The sequence below is a fragment of the Elephantulus edwardii genome, unplaced genomic scaffold (assembly GCF_000299155.1).
Source record: "Elephantulus edwardii isolate Elephantulus edwardi_28Jun2011 unplaced genomic scaffold, EleEdw1.0 scaffold00086, whole genome shotgun sequence".
Classification (NCBI taxonomy): Eukaryota; Metazoa; Chordata; class Mammalia; order Macroscelidea; family Macroscelididae; genus Elephantulus; species Elephantulus edwardii.
Window position 1 is genome coordinate 9,796,419 of NW_006399836.1, and position 20,125 is coordinate 9,816,543.

Below are 20,125 nucleotides of genomic sequence, written 5' to 3' on the forward strand. Positions count from 1 at the left end.
CCCCTGCAGCCTCTAATGCCCCTCTTCCTGGCAGGCACCTCCTTACTCTCGTGCTTCTACAACTCGAGGGCCAACATTTCCTGCGTTTGGAGCCAGCATGGGGCTTTGCCAGGTGTGGTCTGCCAAGTTTATGCCAAATCAGATAAGAGGTAAGGGGGGCTCCGCGCTCAACGATGGGACCTCATCACTGCCACCAAGTGGATTTTGACTGCTAACAACCTATACGCCCTGAGGCTATAAACCTTTGTGGGAAGATGTCTATTTTTGTCTCCCAAAGAGTAGCTGATGGCTTCGAACCACTGACTTTTGGGTTAACAGTACACACATAACATACTATGCCACCTGAGTTCCTTGTTAAGTGCCATTGAGTCAACTGAACTCATAATGACCTGGTGAACAACAGCTATGAAACCTGCCTTGTCCTGTCCGGCCTCCCCATCTCTGGAGTGGGCTTGAGCGCACTGTTATAGTCCTTGTGTTAATTCACTTTGTTGAGGGCTGTCTGAAAAGCAGAAAATGATCCATGGGGGCAGAGGGCTACGAGCATCTCTCTGAAAGGTCCAGAAAGAGTAAGAATAGCACAGCCCCTCAATGGCCCAGAACAGAAAGCAAAGACTCGGTAGCCAGCCCTGTGACACCTTGAGAATCCCAGCAGCCGAGGTTTGTTTATTCGTGACTAACTCACAGACTCATAGTCATGGTACCGACAATGGGGATCACTAGGGAAGTGAATAGGGGCGGCAAAGAATACCACTCAATGCAAATCGAGGCTTTAGCCCAACAGTTCCAAGGCACAATTGCTCAATAAGTCTAGGCTCCAGTTTCAGTGCATCAGGCAAATCAAATCATCCAGCAAGCTTTGCCTCAGAGCAATAGATAAGTCAACTTCTCCTTCAAATGTCTGGCAAGAACAGCCAATACTTTAACTATGGTTTGTCAAATACAAGAAGTTTCTGGTCACACCTTGCCATTGTTTGTCCACAGCAGGGCCACAGTCTCTCCACCACCAGAGTCTCGCTCTCACCAGGGTCTCACTGCCACAAGCCTTGCTCGCGGCAAGTCTTGCTGCCCAGTGTGGGAAGCACTCATTCTCTTATCCTAGTTCCACAGCTGTTGGTGATTTGCAAGACCATGTGTCTGCAGTTAATTAGCTGGAGGACAGAGGCAGCTAATTAATGATTAAAAATGCACCAACTTTTAGGCTAACACCGCAAGGGACTCTTTTAGCACAATCTTACCAGCCCTGACTTTCAGATTCTTGGAAACCTAGTCTTAGACTCCAAAAGTCTATACTTAGAGAATATTGAATAATAGCATCCACAGACTCTGCGTATTGCTGTTGAGTTGGAATTGATTAATAGGTGGACCTGTATTGGGTTTTCGGGAGGCTGCAAATTGCAAGGGAAGAGATTGCCCATCTTTCTCCCTCAGAGCCACGGGTCTATTCAAACCACCAAAGGCTTGAGTACACAACACAGTTCCCTGTGGATTGTGCTACCAGGCTCCCTCACAGACTCTTGGTGTCACCAGAGTTTAGAATCAGGCCTCAAATAAAGGCCTCATTTAAGGGCATGTGACCTGGAGGGAGATGCAGGTTGGGGTTAGTAGGGAGGTGTCTGGGCAAAGTGATTTGGGGACACTGGACCATATGCCTGCCCTGCCATACTGGATTAACTGAAGAGGCTATTAGGGGAGCAAGAGGGACCCTCATGCTTTTTGAGAGAGCTCTGGTGGCCAAGTGGGTATGGAGTTGCACCATCAACCCAAAGTTGGGCAGTACGAATCCACCAAGCTCCAGGCGAGAAAGATGGGTAAGCTCCTCCTGTGTGGTTTATGTTGTTGTTATGTGCCGTTGAGTTGCTTGCGACTCTTAGCGACCCCACGGACAACAGCCCTAAATTCTGCTCTGTCCTGTGCCAATCACACTGTCCCCGGTTACCCCAGTCACTGAATCAATCCACCTCTTAAAGGGTCTTCCCCTCCTGCACTGCCCCTCCAGCCTCCCAAGCATGATGTTCCTCTCCAAGGACCTGTCCCTCCTTACATGTCCTAAATATGTCAGACGAAGACTCAGAATCTTTGCCTCCAAGGAGGAGCCTGGTTTAACCCTCTCCAGGATGAATCTGTTTGTTTTCTTGGCAGCCCATGGTACACTCAATACTCTTCTCCAGCACCACAGCTCAAAGGTGTCAATTCTCCTTCTATCCTCCCTGGTCATTGTCCAACTCTCTGATGCATAACAAGTGATTGCAAAGGCCATGGCCTGTATCAGACGCACCTTAGTCTCCAGGGAGACACCGTGTGGTTTATAGCTTCTGAAAACCCACTGAAGGTTCAGCTAGGAGTCATTTCTCACTTGATGGCAATGCGTTTTTAGGCATTTTTAGTAAACTGGACTTTTGAGAGACCCCCTAGCACAGTTGTGGGAATGGGGACCTAGGAGGGAGTTGCTGGGGGTACAGTGGGGCGTTGGGGTTTAGTCATGCAGATGGTAGGTGAAGAAAAGTCCCTGAGGCAGAGTTGGACTCCTTGGCTTGTGGACTGATGGGATGGGGGTGCAGAGGGCAGTGGGAGGAGGTGAAGGTAGCCTCCATCTCTGTCCTGGCTCCCGGGGTGGGAGTGGAACTCCGGAGGCCAAATGAAGCATGGCAGCTTAGCTACTGAACAGAAGTTTGGTGGTTGGAACCCACCAGTGGCAGTCTGTCTGCTGCCATCCAGATTCCAGCCTTTGAAACCCTCTGGGGCATTCCACCCCATCCTGCAGGGGTGCTGTGGGTCAGCATCCTCTCAATGTCTTTGGATTTGGGTTTTGGGGTGTTCACTGTCGGTCACATGGGAAGACGTCAGGGGTCTTTGCACAGACAGTGACACTTATCTTACACTGTCTCATGTGGGTTTGAGGAGGTCCCTTTGCTGCAGAGTGGGGAGTGCTCCACAGGCCTCGGCTGGCTGGGGTGGGAGGAGTGTTGTGGGATGGGCACCGAACTGGCCCAGAGGCCTTGTTGCAAATCAACCTTGTTGCCCAGGATGGAGGGGCAGCTGCCACCATAGCTCTAAAGGGCAAGGGGACCTGAGAAGGGCCCCAGGGTCAGCCCTGGGGGGGCCTTCTCCCCTTCTGAGGAAGTTCTCTGTTCTTAAAAGGACATGGAACAAAACCTGTAAGCTGCTCCCCACGAGCCTGGGGTCCTGGGCCTGCAACCTGATCCTTGGAGATTATGATGTAAGTAGCTGAGCTGAGGAAGGGAGGGTAGGCATGGGTGGAGGGGTATCTTACAGCTCAAGGGAAAGGGTGTATGTGGGTGCAGGGCGGACGTGTCACCCAGCTAAGGTTGACACCTCAGGGAGGTCTGGAGGTCATGGGAGCTGGGCCTGACAAACAGCACCCTGGGGCTGTGTGAACCAAGGAAGAGAAAGAAAATGGTGGGCACCACCCAGAGCCAGTAGTCAGCCCAAGGGTGTTGCATCTTGTGTGTATGTGCGTGAATCTTGCTTACCTCTTGTGATGGGGAACTCACTATCTACCAAGGCAGTTCACATCAATTTAGACCAGGGGTTAGCAAACTATGGCCCTCTGGCTGCTTCTATAAATAAAGTTTTGTTGGAACACATCCACAATCATTTGTGTGTGGTCTTAGTTGCCATCAAGCTATAAAGGCATTGTTGAATAACTGGGACAGAGACCATACATCCCACAAAAGGAAAAGAAAAATTTACCAAAGTTTGCTGCCCCAATCCCTGCGTTAGACGGTGGGACACGTAGAAAGCTCCCTCTTTGCTGCAGCTCTTGGGTTCTACCCCTCCCTTGTCCCCGCTTTGTCCTCATCCCCAAATCGTCTTGCTTCTCCAGAGCACCTTCTCCTACTGCTGGTGACCACAGCCCTGTCCCCCTTCTCTTGCAGTCTCAGAAACTGACCGCGAGTGACAATGTCAACATAAGTATGGTATGCCAAGAAGGGGAGAAGAGGAGGCTGGTGACAAGCCAAGATTTCAAGCCCTTTGAGAACCGTGAGTGAGGCCTTCAGGGTGGGGCAACGTGGGGAGGGGGGGGCCCTGTTCCCTGTATTCCGCTGGGAGATTCCCCTCTGCTGCAGTCTCTTCCCCCACATCCACATCTGACCAGCTCACGGCCTGCTGACCTAGTTGAAATCCAGATACTTGTCCTCAGGGTATTCAAGGTCATCAGCATCAGCCTTGACCTCTTCTCCAGTCTGGTGTATTACACTTGCCCTCCTGCAGCCTGCGTCCCCGCCTCAGCCAACATGCCTCTGAGTCTTTGCATGTTCTAGTCCTGCTGCCTAAGAAAAGTCAAACTGCGTTTTCAAGCTGAGTGATGGGCCACCGCGTCCAGGAGGCCTTCTCAGACTCCCCGTCCCTTTGTACCTCCTGGTCATCACTGCCTGGTTACAGGTCTGTCTCCCGCATTGGCCTGTGTCCTAAAGGGCAGGGTCCCTGCCATCTTTTGTCATCCAGCACAGGCCTGATCCAGGCAGCACTCTGGGAAGGTTTGTAGAATAACAAAGCCTGACTGCCCCCTGCATGGTGTCTCTCTCTTTTCTTAACTCACACCCCCTCCCTCCCACTGCTCCCCACAGTCCATTGCCTGACCTTGGATGATCTTGGGGGACATCTGTAGAAAAGGGGTAGGGCAGAGGGTGAGGCTTCTGTGAGGTTCAAAGCCTAGCCCAGGTTTGACCAGGTGTGTGTTATGGGAAGATCACTTAGCACGTCCGAGACTCAGTTTTCCCATCTGTAAAAGGAAGAAGAAATCAGTTATCTACCACACAGAGTTGTTGTGGGTTGTCTGTGAGCATAAACTGCTTAGAATCCATGATCAATAAACATTTGCTTATTATTTGCATAATTCTGCAGACACGCAGAAGGAGCCCTGGTGGCGTAGTAAATTATGTGTTGAATTGCTAACCAAAAGGTCAGTGGTTCAAATCTAGCAGCCAGTCATGGAAGAGACAGAGGCAGACCTCTCCCACAGAGACTGGAAGTCCTGGAAACCCAGTTCCGGGTCCGCATTGACTAGAGGGCGGGTACTTGTTTGGGTTTTGGTCTAATGTCTCAGAATGAGAGAAACTTAGCTTAATTTAACATCACAAATCATAGACTCTTGTAGTCAGTTATTGTCATCAACTAGAAAAGAAATGAAACAATATATGAAAAATTGGATCAGTTTTGAGTGCAGAGAAAGGGCACGTTGATTCATTCGTTCAAAAGCTTTTGAACTGAGTGTCTGCTATTGGCTCCAGGCCCTGAGGAGGCCTCAGAGGGCAGAATCCGTGTTTCCTTGAGCTCACCATCTGGTGAGGAAGACAGAGAATTCATTTGAGCTGAGTCAGGAGGAAGGAAAGAGCCAGACCTCAGGGGTCCCTGGGAGAAGGAGCAGGTCCAAGGTGGAGGTGGTGACAGGTGCAGGCTCTGTCATCTCAAAATCATGATTCAGCACGTCTGGTACTTGCTCTTCTCTCTCTCCCGCCTCCAGTGCGTCTGATGGCCCCTAACTCCCTCCAAGTTGTCCATGTAGAGGCCCACAGGTGCAACGTCACCTGGATCCTCCCCCAGGCCTCACACTACCTTGAACATTACCTGGAATTTGAGGCCCGGTTCCGGCTCTCCGATCACAGCTGGGAGGTGAGTACATGGCTCAGGTCCCATCTGTCCTGAGTCTTCCTTCTCCTCCTGGTCCATGCCTCAGTCACTGCATTGTCCATCTTCCTCTCAGAAAAGCCACGCCACCGGCTAGGTGGGTCCTGTGAGGCCTGGTCATACCTCCCCTGTCCACATCCCACCGGGACCCAGTGGGTCTGTGTGTGGCAGATCCGGGCATCCACATCCTACTGTGACCCAGTGGGTCCATGTGGGACAGATCCGGACATCCACATCCCACCATGACCCAGTGGGTCCGTGTGGAGCAGATCCAGGCATCCCACTGTGACCCAGTGGGTCCATGTGGGGGGTAGATCTAGACATCCACATCCCACCATGACCCAGTGGGTCCGTGTGGGGCAGATCTGGGCTGGCACAGGGCAAGGTTTCCATGCCAAAGAGGCAGACAAGTGCCCACTCAGGGGAGTTCAGAGTTTCTGGGAAGCCACCCTCCCACCCTTCACACCCAGCAGGTCCAGGCCCCCAGGATTCCTCAGGACACAGTCATCCACTCACTCTTCCTTTATTCGATCACTCATTCATTCATCTCACAAATAATTACTGAGTGCCTGCTCTGTGCTCGAGGCTGGGGAGAGGATGGTTCATGCCCTTAGAAAACTCACACGGGTGAGAGTAGACGGTCAGTAAACCCAGAAACAAAAGAGTTGGGGATACCGCCGGTGCTCTAAAGACGTGACAGGAAGGAGCCCTGGTTGCACAGCAGTTAGATGTTTAGCTACTCACCTAAAGGTCAGAGGTTTGAACCCACCAAGTACTGCATTGAACAAACGATGCAGCAGTTGGCTTCCATGAAAATCTCTGCCTTAGAAACCGAAGGGGCAGGTCTGCTGTGCTCTGCGCTGCCAGGCAGGAGGGTGGGGTGGCAAGGAGCCCCTCAGCTCCTCACCTCTCCTCTGCCCCAGGGGAGCAGCATGCTGTCCATCAAGCAGAACCAGTGGTGGCTTGTCCTCGAGACTTTAACCCCCGACACAGCCTATGAGCTTCAAGTCAGAGCCACAGCTCGGCGAGGCCAGAACACCACCTGGAGCCCCTGGAGCCAGCCGCTGCCCTTCAGGACGAAGCCTGGAGGTATGGGTGGGCACAGGTGGTGACGGGGCTGGGATGGAAGGGGGGTGCTGGCCTGGGCGTGCCCTTGGGGCCTGTAGCCAGCACCAGGCTGGGGTGCAGGGAGTGGAGGGAGTGACAGGATCCGGGTGAATGGGGGACAACTGTTTAAACGCCTCTCCCTGATTCCGCTTCTACCCTGGCAGCCCCAGGAAAGTCCTCGCCTTTTTCTTGGTTGGGCCACACCATCGTGGCCCTCAGCGGAGCCATTGCCTTTGCCATCTTGGTTTACCTGTTGGCCAACTGCCGCTACATCGAGCCGTGGTAAGAAGGGTTTCTCTCCGTCCTTCATGCTCCCGTGTCACGACCACGCGCATCCATGTCTGTATCTGCAGAGAGCAGCTCAGAGCCGGGTGCAGGGTGAGGCGTGGAGGTCCCACTTGCCAGGGAGTCCTCCCCAACTGGCCTCCTCCTATGCTCCTCTGTCTATGGTCCCCCAGGTCACAGAGCCAGCCGAGGAGCGGTATGGGGAGGTGGAATCCCATGGGGGACCCTGCCCACAGCACCTCGCTCAAGATGTGAGCGTGAGTGTCTATGGATGCACGCACAAGTTCACAGCCATGTCCTCGGGGTCTGGGTAGGTCCGCACACCCATCCATTCCTGCGCTTGGGTGAGGTGCTGGGGCCACATTGGTTGTCACCATCCTCAGGCAGTTCACTGTCCACTACGAGGGGCAGATGTGAGAAATCCCACTGTGTATGCCAGGCACAACGTGGTTAGGATGGGAAGGAGGGGGCCAGGTACAGAGGGAGCACATGGAGAGGACCCGCCCAGAAAGTGGTGTGTCTGTTGAGATCAGAGGGTGCAGAAGCTGGCCAGGCAGAGGAGTTGGATGGGGAGAGCAGTCCAGGAAGAGGGCACAGGCTGCCCGAAGGTCCAGATGTGCTGGAATGAGCAGTTCTGGGGACGAAGGGAGGCTGGGGTAGAGGGCTGACTTCAGGCTGGACTCTGCGGGACCTGGCCACCTGGTAACGGTTGGCGCTGGACTGCAGGCAGGCCCAGGAGGGGAAGGAAGAATGTGACGTGTAAGGACCCTGTGCCTCATCAGAGGGGGTGGAGCACTGTTGTGGGCACTTTGTACACCTCACCGGTGCTTTTAGTCCAGTGGTCCACGTTCTAGCTGAGGGGCACAGAGAGGTTAAGTAACTTGCTCCAGGTCACGCAGGTAATAAATGATGGAGCTGGGTTGAGTTGGAGCCAAGTTGCTGCTCTGGGGAGTTTCGAGGAGCTGTGTGTGTGTGTGTGTGTGTGTGTGTGTGTGTGTGTGTCCTGATTCTCTTAATGGAGGGACAGCACTTTACAGTTTGCAAATATGCCACCTGCCTCCTCTCAGGACTTCAAAGGCTGCTGTTTTCCTATTGATTCTTGTCTGGACTGGGCCCCACCCCAAATCATACAGCCAGTGTGGGTGAAGTTGGAAGGCCGCTCTCCTCTCCCACCCTGCCCCAGTGCAGTTCAGGACCCCAAGCCTCATCCATTAGGCATTTCTCCACCCACTTTCACCCCCATCTCCATGATAGCAGGTAGTGGGGAAACCAGCTCCCTGGTGAAGGCCCTTGTTCCCAAGCAGGATCACGTCATTCTCTTATCTGGACCACTGCAGTGGCCTCCTCCCTGGTGTCCCTATCGCCACTCTTGTTCCTTTAACCTGTTCTCCCGTCTGCCCTGTTTCTCTCCTATTTAAAACTGCTGCACTCAATGTACCTTAACTCTTAGGGGAAGTCATTAGCCATTTAAAACTTTTGTGCAAATCAGAAATTGATGCCCCTTCCCCCAGCAGAAGTATCGGGGTGCCTGGGCCCTTTAGCTTAGCAAGATGATACAGGCTGAAATTCACCACCCTTGGGCAGTGCACGGCCTGAACATCCATCCCTGGTAGACCTACCTATAGCAAGTCCACATTCTGACTTCCCTCCTCCTGACTCTCCCTGCACTAGCCATCTCATCTCTGACCTCGGTGGTCCGCGTGGTCCCCTGGGCCCTCTGCCATCCTCGTCTTGCACAGCATCTGACCCTGGCCCTCACTCACTTGCTCGTGTCTCTCTCCGCACTGGAATGCCAGCTCCCTTGTAAGCGGGAACCTTCAGCTTCAGTCATTCTTGGGTCCCTAGCACCCAGCACCCACTCTCTCAATATCAGCAAAATGAATGCATGCCCCCCCTCACCGCTTCTTCCTCCCTCCCTCATCCAGGCTGAAGGAGGTTCTGAAGTGCCACATCCCAGACCCCTCAGAGTTCTTTTCCAAGCTGAGCTCAGAGCATGGAGGAGACTTCAAGGTAGGAGTCTTGAGGGTGGACAGCCGTGGGCTCCTGACTCAGGTGGTCCACTGTGCAGAGACTTGGTGGGGGTGTTGCAGGAGTGTGGGCTTCATGCAAGAAGCTGTGCAGAAGTAGAGGACAGTCTCCAGGGTGGTTGTGGGCCCCCTCCCCCAGCTTTGACACCAGAGCTCTCGGGCTGCCTTGCAACTCTCAGCTGAGCCTACTGCTTGGGTTCTAATACCAGCTCTACCACTTCCCTGGCTATGTAACCTTGGACAAACTGTAGAACCTCTCTGTGCCTCGGCCTTCTCACCTGTAAAGTGGGGGAGAAAGAATTAGCTTATGTCTTTCCCTCAGGACATTCCCTGGAGAACAGTGCAGGCTCTGGTGATGCTAGTGGGGTTAGTGTAGCCCCTTCCCCTGCCAAAATTCCAGGGCAGCTCCCTAACTGATCTCGGACATTAAGGAGGGTCGAGTCACGTACTTGTTCATCAGGTTTTAAACAAGTGAGGAGGACCTGAAGTGCTTGCTGAGGAAGGTCAGGGACTGCAACCTTCAGTATGGATTGAGGCTCAATGTCAAGAAAACAAAGATTCTTACCACTGGGTCGATTGGCAGCATCATGACGGATGGTGAAGAGTCTGAGATTGTTCACAGTTTTGGTTTGCTTGGCTCCACAGTCAGCACTCTTGGCACCAGCAGCCGGGAAATTAAAAGACGTATTGCGATGGGAAAGTCTACATTAGAAACCTCTCTAAAGTGCTGAAGTAAAAAGATGTCAGTCTGGAGACTAAGGTGCGCCTGATACATGCCATGGTCTTTGCAATCACTTGCTATGCATCAGAGAGTTGGACAATGACTAGGGATGATAGAAGGAGAATTGATGCTTTTGAGCCGTGGTGTTGGGGAAGAGTATTGAATATACAATGGATTGCTAAGAAAACGAACAGATTTGTTCTGGAGAGAGTAAAGCTGGGCTTCTCCTTGGAGGCAAGGATTCTGAAGCTTCATCGGACATATTTTGGACATGTTGCAAGGAGGGACCAGTCCCTGTAGAGGGACATCATGCTTGGGAGGGTGGAGGGACAGTGCAGGAGAGGAAGATCCTCAATGAGATAGATTGATTCAGGGACTGGGGTAATGGGGGTAGGTGTATTGGAGATAGTGAGATTGGCAAAGGATAGGACAGAGTTTAGGGCTATTGTACATAGGGTTGCTATGAGTCGCAGGCAACTGGACAGCACATAACAACAACAACAACAACAACATCATGTATGTGATTAGGACACTTAGATAAGACTAACAGATACAGCACCAGAGGCTGAGCCCCCTCATACTGGGAAACACAAAGAGGAGGAACAGTTGTGAGCAGACACTAGTGATTGGAATGTGGAATGGGAGAAGTATGAATGTAGGAAAATTGGACACTGTTAAGGAAGAAATGGAGTGCAAATATATTGACATACTAGGCATTGGTAAGCTGATATGGATTGGCATGGGACATTTTGAATAAAAAAAAATCTTACAATCTATTACACTGGAAACAAAAAGTTGAGGAAAATAGGGTCACAGTCAGAGTAAAAAAGACCATTTCTAGATCCAGCGTGAAATATAATATTGTGAGTGACAGTATGACATCCATATACACACAAAGAATACCTGTTAATACCACTATCATTCAAAGATAGGCATAAACAACAGGACCAAAGAAGAGGAAATGGAAGATTTCCACCAACTTTTGCAGCTGGAAATTGAGTGAATATGCAACCAAGATTCATTAGTAAAGATTGGTAATTGGAATACAAAATCAGTAAGAAGGATCAATAGTTGGGTAAATATGGACTTGGTGACAGAAATGAGGATGGAAAGAGACTGATAGAATTTTGTACAATCAATGATTTATTTATTCATTGCAAATACCTTTTATAAGAAACACAAAGAGTGACTATGGATATGGACTTCACCTGACAGACTACACAGGAATCAGATTGATTACATCTGTAAAAGAATAATTGGAGAAGCACAATACCAGCTGTGAAAACTAGGCCAGATGCTGACTGAGGAACAGATCATCAACTACTCATGTGCAAGTAGAAACTGAAATTAAATAAAATTAAAACAAATCCACAAGAACCAAAATTTGACCTTGACTCTATCCCACTTGAATTTGAAAACCATCTCAAGAACAGGTCTGAGGTCTTGAACACTAGTAAAATAAGACCAGATGAGCTGGGGGAGTATATTGAGAATATCACCCACGAAGAATGCAAAAGGTCATTTACAAAGACAGAGGAAGAATTAAAAACAGAGATGGATGTCAGAAGAGACTCTGAAGACTGCACTAGAGTACTGAGAAGACAAAGGGAAAAATTAGGAAGTTAAAGAGCTGAACAGAAGATTTCAAAGGGCAGCTTGGGAAAACAAAGCAAAGTATTATAACAAAATGTGCAAAGAGCTGGAGTTAGAGAATCAAAAGAGACAAACTTTCCTGACATTTCTCAAGTTTTCAAGGAATTGGAGAATAAATTTAAGCTTTGAGTTGCAATACTTAAAGATGCTATGAGCAGAGTATGGAATGATCTGGGAAGCATCAAAAGGAAATGGAAGGAGTACAGAGTCATTGTATCAGAAAAATTGGCTGACACAGAAAAATTTCATGGAACAACATATGACCAAGAAACAATGATGATGAAGCAGGAAGTTCAAGCTGCTTTGAAGTAAGCAAAAAAAAAAAAAAGGCCCCAGGAATTAATGGAATACCAATTAACATATTTCAGCAAACAGATGCAGCCCTGGACATGTTCACCAGCTTGTGCCAAGAAATCTGGAGAACAACTACCTGGCCAATTGACTAGACAAGATCCATATTTATTCCCATTCCCAAAAGAGGTGACCCAAGAGAGTGAGGAAATTACAGAATTATATCACATGCAAGCAAAATCCTGCTGAAGAGAACTGCCAGAAATATAAAGTAGGTTTAGAAGAGGCCTTGGCACTAGAGATATCATTGCCTTGCTATGTATCAGACAGTTAGGCATTGAATAAGGATGACAAAAGAACTGATGCCTTTGAGTTGTGGTGCTGGAGGAGAGTATTGAACATCCCATGGGCTGCCAAGAGAACAAACAAGTTTGTATTGGAGAGAGTAAAATCAAGTTGCTCTTTGGAGGCAAGGATTTTGAAGCACTGTCTCACGTATTTTGGGCACGTGGCCAGGAGAGACCAGTCTCTGGAGAAGGAAATCACGCTTGGAAGAGTGGAGGGACAGACAGCACAGAAGAGAGAGACCCCGGATGAGATGGATTGATACAGTAACTGGGGCAATGGGGATAGGTGTTGTCAGAGTCAGTGAGACTGGGTCAGGACAGGGAAGGGTTCAGAGCTGCTGTACATAGGCTTGCTATGAGTCACAGGTGACTCAATGACACATAACAATAACAACAACAACAACAACAACAACAACAGAGAGGGGTTCAAAACTATTGTGCATAGGGTTGCTATGAGTTGAAGTCAGCTTTAATGCATATAATAATAACAACAGGCACATACTTTGGGCATGTTGGTAAAAAAGGCTATTCTTCAGAGAGGGACATCATGCTTAGAAAGGTGGAGGGTTGATGAAAGAGAGGAAGACCCTCGATGAGATGTGTGACTCAGTGACTGGCTCAAGTGGGTCAGAGATGATGAGGTTGGCTCAGGATAGGACAGGGTTCAGATCTGTTGCTTATAGAGTCACTATGAGTCCAACTCAACTCAATGGCACCTAACAACAGCTACTTCTAACAGGTGCTCTGGGAGCACCTTCTAGAAGGAGTTGCCCAGCCTCCACTTGTCACTTGCCTCAGGGCAGTGTGGTCCGAGGCCCATGCTTGTCCTGCCCACAGCCCTGGGTGTGGTCTTCTGGCCACCTCACCTGTCTTCTCTGCCTCCGCTGGTTCTGTAAACCTCGCCACACTTTGCTCATCTTCTGGGCCTTCTACCCCTCTGTACTGCCCTCTGTTAATACTTTCTGTGCCTCTTCCTATCCTTTCTCTGGCAACACAAACCCCTGGTTTCTGGGATTATTTAGAGAGAACGTGCACATGCATGTGGGCATGCGTATGGAGAGGCTCAGCCCCAGGGAGAGGGAACCAGGCATCTGTGCCAACTCGTGATTTCTCCACAATTATGCTAATGCCATAGGGGGTCCCATCAGGCCTGATCTCCGTGCTCAGGGTCACAGTCCAGCAGACAAAGGATCCCATGACACAGGACCTACTGGGATCCTGGCTCACTCACCAAAGCCCCCTTCCCAGCATCCTGTGGGGTCTACTGTCCGCAGCTCCTCTGCCACGTCATTGCATTTGTCTCTGTTTTCTCATCTGATATCTCCCCACTGGCAGGTGTATAGCAGGGAGAAAGTCAGGAAAGCTCAATATGGACACTGAGGCTCAGAAAGGGGCAGTGATCTGTGCAGGCCCACATGGTGAGGGAAGAGCTGGACACCCACCTCTGCTCTCCTGGTCGGGGTTCTAGACTCGCCAGCAATTGGGCTGTGGTCTGATGGGCACTCTCCCATGTGTGGTGTGGAGCAGTGTGTGTGGGAGGCAGATATCAGACCTGCTCCCCATGTCTGCCCTCCAGTGGGAGCAAGAGGGTCATGTGTGGTCTAGCTTGCCAGTCGGGGCCAGGCACAGCCCTCAGCAGGTGTCTGTAAGCAAGGGTCCGAGCAAGCTGCCCAATGCCTTCTTTCTGCTCAGCTCGCTAAACCCACACTGTCCCCCAGCGGCCACTTGAGCTGTGGATCTGTTCTTGGCTTGTCCCGGTGCTGAGGATAAGGCCAGGCTTGAAGGAGTTACTAGTCACTGGGAAGTCGATTCTGACTCTTGGGGACTCTATGTGTGAAAAGTGATCTGTAGGCCTGTCTTCTGAGGCACCTCTGGGTGGGTTTGAACTCTCAACCTTTGGGATTGTTTGCCCCACCCAGTGACCGGCAGTAGGTTCTCAGCTAACAGCTGCTCATTTCCGCGGCACTTATAGTAGTAGGGAAGGCCTGTGCCGAGGATCAGAGCAGGGGGCTCTCCAGGTTGAAGGAGGGAAGAAGTTGCTGCTATAAGTTTGGGGGTGAGGGCAGACAGGCGCTTGCTCACCCTCCTCTCTCCCTGCAGAAGTGGCTCTCCTCGCCCTTCCCGTCGTCCTCCTTCAGCCCCAGTGGCCCCGCACCTGAAATCTCCCCCCTGGAGGTGCTGGACAGGGACACCAAGGCCACACAACTGCTTCTGCAGTCGCAGGACAAAGAGCCCGTGTCCTCGCCCAGTAGCCACTCACAAACCAGCTGCTTCACCAACCAGGGCTACTTCTTCTTCCACCTCCCGGACGCCCTGGAGATCGAGGCCTGCCAGGTGTACTTCACCTATGACCCCTGCGCCGAGGAGCCTGACGAGGGCAGGCCAGGGGCACCTGCGGGGTCCCCTGTGCCAGCCCTTCCCCCTCCGCCAGGAGATGACGATGCCTATTGCACCTTCCCCCCGGGGGATGACCAGCTGTTCTTCTCTCCTAGTCTCCATGCTGGCCCGGCCCCCCAAAACATGGCCCTCAGGGGCAGTGGGGCCAGGCCAGAGAGGCTTCCCTCCTTCCCACAAGAGGCAGTTTCTGGAGATTCAGACTCCAGACCCCTTGACCCTCCCACCCTGGAAGTCCCCAGTCCAGTGGCTGACCAGTCCCTGCAGCTGGAAATGGATAAAACTGGACAGGAAGTCTCCATGGCCAGTTGTGGGCCAGGGGCCAGATGCCCCTGGACCAGTTTTCCTGGGGAGAGTCCAGCCAGGGTCCTCTCCTCCTGCGCAGCCCTGAGCACTGATGCCTACCTGTCCCTCCAAGAGCTCCCAAAACAGGACCCGGCTCACTCTGCCTGAACAGCCTGGCCCCACCCCCTCAGACCCTTCTCTTCAAGCCTGAACTGCTGCTTCCTGGTCTCGATCCTCAAGCCAGGAACTATCCTCACCCCAATGTGCTGAGCTGAGCTGTACTGTTCTGGGTCCCTGTCCCCTCCACTCCACACTCCCCTAGAGAAGTTTTCCTCTGTGGCCCAGGAGCTGCACACCCGGCCCACAGACTGGCAGCTCCATGAAGGTAAAGTCTCATCATCTTTTCACTGCACCAGAAACCTGATTGTATGCCGTCATTAGCTGTCATTGAACTCTTGGGCACAATAAAAGGAAATACTGCCCAATTTTGCACTATCTTTGAGACTGCTGGGTGGCCCTTAATGCTGTTTAATTTAGCACAATTCTTTGGCTATTTAATCCAACTCATTGAGGGTTTCCCTGGCTCTCACGGGTCCTCCGCTTTACCGGGCATAACATCCTCCTCTCACTATCGGTCTTTCCCTCTGGGGTCCAGCATTATGTCAGACAGCATCTGTTATGATTCACTGGGATTCACTGACTGGTTTTTCAGTAAATCACCAGATCTTTCACTCTAGGCTGTTTTAGCCCAGAAGTCCTGATGAATCATGCCTATAGTGCCTGACCATGATACTGGTGTATGAAAAGACTGGCTATACAGCATCCTGTGTCACAGCAAACCACAAGTCAGCACAGTATGGCAAACGGAGGCATGGATGGTGGCCGGACTGTGCACCTCGATGAGTCATGTGGCAGCATTTTATTTTCTGTACCTTGGCTACCTTCGTTCCCATCATGCCTCACATAAGCTCCTCCTGACACCTGGGACCTTCTGAGGTCAAAGCTTGCTGAGTCCCTCACCCTCTTGGATCAGGCAGCTCACTCCAGGCATCTTCCCCACATCGATGGCCTCTTCCTTCTAGAGACTCTCTCCCCCGTTCTTTTTCTCTCCTCTCTGCTCCTGCACTAGTCACACCTTGATGTCTATCACAAACTTCCTATGGAGGGCAAGACCAGAAGGACCCGATTCCATTCAGAATCTCAAGGCTCAGTGCCTGCTCAGAGCTGATTGGGCGCCTGCCTGGCAAGTCAATCCATAGGCTGATCAACCGCCTATGAGGTAGCTTGACATAGAAGTTTTATCCAATCAAAGAAGGAATGGGCCTGAGCTTGCCAATCAGATTGTCTCAATGTCTCAAAGGCTTTTGACCAAAGTAAGGAAGGGAGATCTGGATAGCAAATACACGGGGAAGAAGGTGCTTCTGGCAAAGATGGGGACGTGAGTCATGGTAGCACAAATCCTCCTGTAACTAAGGGGGCTGGTGAACCTTAGGTGAGGACTCCTTTTGCCCTTATGTCCAGAAAGGTTCAGTTGACAGCTTCTCATTGTAAGGTGTTAAATGCATCGCTATGTGTCCTGAATTCAGATTTCCCAGCCAGTATCCTTATGCCCAGAACGGGAATAGCATTTGCTTGCTCTGAGTGTTAAATTTCTCAAGTCTTGACCATCCATGTTAGAATCTTTTAATAATCTGTATGTAGTACCTTTGTTATTATTTGCTTCATGTATTTCTTGAAATTAACTCACTTTTTGTCTAATCATGTTTACATAAAGGGAAAAAAAGCCTGTAAATTAAAAAAAAAAAGACTATGCACTATAAATAAAAGGCATCTGCCAAAAGTTGGTACAATGAAACAATGCTGAAAGTCATTGCAGCTGGGAAATGTGTTAAAGAGGAGATTATCGAGGATTAGGAACATGTTATAGATAGCGCAGCTCTCAGGGAGACTTCCTCCTTGAGAGAAGAAACCGAAGGACTGAAAGGGGAATAATTTTCCCACTAGGAAGTCAGGTTTCTCTTAGTCTATGTCAAAGCACCATCTGACATTGTCTCCCATCCAAGTACTAACCTGGCCCAACCCTGCTTAGTTTCCGAGATCAGACGGGATCAGGTGTGTTCAGGATAGTATGGCCGTAGACCATCTGCCATTGTCTCATATCAACACCTCATGGTTCCCATGCTTTGGGAACTAGTCCTCTCGAGGAAGACAATGCAAAATTTGAAAAAAATAAATAAATACATTTCAGTGCTGTCTTATTTATCTGTTGTTTTTGTTGTTGTTATGTGCCTTCAAGTTGCATGTGACTCACAGTGACACTCTGTATAACAGCTCTAAACCCTGCCCTGTCCTGAGTCAGTCTCAGTAACTCCAGCACACCTACCCTCACTGCCCCAGTTACTATATCAATCTAGCTCATCCAGGGTCTTCCTCTTGCACCATCCCTCCACTCTTCTGTGCATGATATCCTTGCCCAAAGATGGTTCCCTTCTGGCCTTGTACCCCAAAGTATGTGAGATAGAGCTTCACAATCCTAGCCTCCAGTGAGAAACATGGTTTCAGCCTATCCAAAACAGACCTATTTGTTTTCTTGGCAGTCCATGGTATGTTAAGACTTTTTCCAGCACCACAACTCAAAGGCATCAATTCATCTTCTGTCATCCTTAGTTATTGTCCAGCTCTCTGATGCATAGCAAGTAATTTCAAAGACCACAGCCTGGATCAAGTGCACCTTAGTCCCTAGACTAACATCATTGTTTCTTAGTACTCTGGAAAGGTCCCTGACAGCAGATTTACTGCATGGAATTCACCTTTTGATTTCCTGACTGCTGGTGCCAAAAGTGCTGATTGTGGAGCCGAGCAAGCTATTAACAACCTCAATCCCATCTCCATCCATCATGGTGCTGCCAACTGGCCCAGGGGTGAGAATCTTTGTCTTCTTGATGTTGAGCTTCAATCTATATTGAAGATTACAGTCCTTGACCTTCTGCAGCAAGCACTTCAGGTCCTCCTCAGTTTCAGCAAGCAAGGTGTGTCATCTGTATAATGTTTTTGTTGTTATTATGAGTCTTGCTCCAATCCTGATGCGACATTCCTCCTCATAAAGCCCAGCCTCCCAAATGACCTCTTCTGTATACAGACTAAAAAAGGTATGGAAACAGGATTCGTCCTGTATCCACGCCTTTCCTGATTTTGAACCCATGCAGTGTTTCCTTGCTCTGTTCTGAAGACTGCTTCCTGGTCCACATATATCTAGTGCTACAGAAAAATGTACCATGAGCATTGACGCAAGACTTGTCAACAACCTGTATTATGATACAAACTTGCTCACCAAAGCTGAGGAAGACTTGAACCATTTGCTGCAGAAGATCAAGGACTACAGTCTTCAATATGGATTGCATCTCAACATCAAGAAAACAAAGATCCTCACCACTGGGCCAATAGGCAGCATCATGGTGGTGGAGGAAAAGAATTGAAATTAACAATTTCATCTTTCTTGGATCCACTAGCAACACCTTTGGCACCAGCAATCAGGAAATCAAAACATGAGTTGCTCTGGGAAAATCTGCTGTCAGGGAGCTCTCCAGAGTGCTAAAGAGCAATAATGGCAGTCCAGAGACTAAGTTGTGCCTGATACAGGTGATGGTCTTCTCCATCGCTTGCTATGCACCTGAGAGCTGGACAGTGACTAAGGATGATTGAAGAAGAATCAGTGCCTTTGGCTTGTGGTGCTGGAGAAGAATGTTGACCATACCATGGATGCTAAGAGAACAAAACAGGTCTGTCCTGGAGAAAGAGAAACCAAGTTATCCTTTAGAGGCAAGGATTTTGAAGCTCTGTCTCACATACTTTGGGCATGTTGCCAGGAGGGACCAGTCCTTGGAAAAGAACATTATGCTTGAAAGGGTGGAGGAACAGTGCAGGAGAGGAAGACTCTGCATGAGATGGATTGACGCAATGTCTGTGGTAACGGGGTCAGGTGTGTCAGACACAGAATAGAGCAAGATTCAGAGCCATTGCTCATGGAGTCACTGTAAGTTCTTGACCTCACATAACAACAGCTATAAACAGAGAACTTTGGTGGCTTAGTGGTGAGAAGTTGAGCTGTCAACCCAAAGGCAGGTGGTTTGAATTCACCAGATGCTCCATGGAAGAAACATGAGCAGTCTCCTCCAATGCTATTTACTGCCTCTGAAAAGTCCCTGGAAGGTGGGTCAGCTCAGAGTCAGTCTGTCCTAACTCCATGGTGCAAAACAACAATAATAAACAACTATAAACAGAAATAGAACAAGTAGATGACTTTAGCAAATAGAAGTTTACTCTCTTACAGTTTAAAATGCTAGAAGGCTATATTTAGGGTGCCAGTTCAAGGAAAATTTGTCAGCTGGTATTCCATCGATTCCTGAGGCCTTAGTTTTTGCTAGTGCCTTCAGTTCAGCTTGAATTTCCTCCTTCATTATCATTGGTTCTTGTTCATATGGTAATTCCTGAATTTTTTAGTGTTACCCAGCTATGGCTGACCAATTGGAAGAGATCCCTATTTGTTCCCATTCCCAAGAAAGGTAATCCAACAGAATGTGCAAATTATTGAGCAGTATCATTAATATCACATGCAAGCAAACTCTTGCTGAAGATCATCCCCAGACATCTCGAACAGTACATTGAGAACTTCCAGAAGTTTAAGCTGGATTTAGAAGAAGTTGCGCCACGAGGGATACCACTGCTGATGTTAGATGGATTCTGGTTGAAAGCAGAGAATATTAGAAAAATGTCTATTTGTGCTGTATTAACTACACCAAGTCATTTGACTGTGTGTGGATGATAGCAAACTATGGCTGACAGTAAGAAGAATAGGAATCCCAGAAAAATTAATTGTGTTCATGTGAACCCTTTACCTGGACCAAGAAGCTGCTGTCCCTACAGAACAAGGAAGGAAACACTGCATGCTCTAAAATCAGGAAAGATGTGACTGAGGGTTGTCTCCTTTCTCCTTACTTATTCAATCTGCATACTGAACAAATAATCTGAAAAGCTATATTCTATGAAGATTGAAAAACAGAGCAGGGGAGCACTGCATGGTTTAGAATTGGGAAGGGAGTGCGCCAAGGTTATATTCTTTCTCCATACCTATTCAATCCGTATGCTGAGCAAATTATCCAAGAAGCTGGACTCTGTGAGGAGGAGTGTGGCATCAGGATTGGAGGGAGACTCATTAATAACCTGCGTTATGCAGATGACACAACCTTACCCGCTTCAAAGTGAGGAGGGTTTGAAGCACTTGTTGCAGAAGATCAAGGAATACAGCCTTCAGTATGGATGGTGTTTCAGTATCAAGAAAACAAAGATTCTTACGGCTAGACCAA

General features: G+C 49.5%; 1 protein-coding gene across 1 annotated transcript in view; it reads left to right on the plus strand.

Annotated features, from left to right (window-relative positions):
• Window positions 1-20,125, plus strand: part of IL2RB (interleukin 2 receptor, beta) — a 45,259-nt gene that overhangs the window by 392 nt on the left and 24,742 nt on the right. The window contains exons 2-10 of the mRNA XM_006890222.1: window positions 35-149; window positions 3,142-3,220; window positions 3,900-4,005; window positions 5,489-5,637; window positions 6,576-6,747; window positions 6,930-7,041; window positions 8,970-9,054; window positions 14,184-14,784; window positions 15,085-15,147. Of these exons, the coding sequence (XP_006890284.1) occupies window positions 35-149; window positions 3,142-3,220; window positions 3,900-4,005; window positions 5,489-5,637; window positions 6,576-6,747; window positions 6,930-7,041; window positions 8,970-9,054; window positions 14,184-14,784; window positions 15,085-15,147 (1,482 nt within the window). The remainder of the gene's footprint in view (window positions 1-34; window positions 150-3,141; window positions 3,221-3,899; window positions 4,006-5,488; window positions 5,638-6,575; window positions 6,748-6,929; window positions 7,042-8,969; window positions 9,055-14,183; window positions 14,785-15,084; window positions 15,148-20,125) is intronic.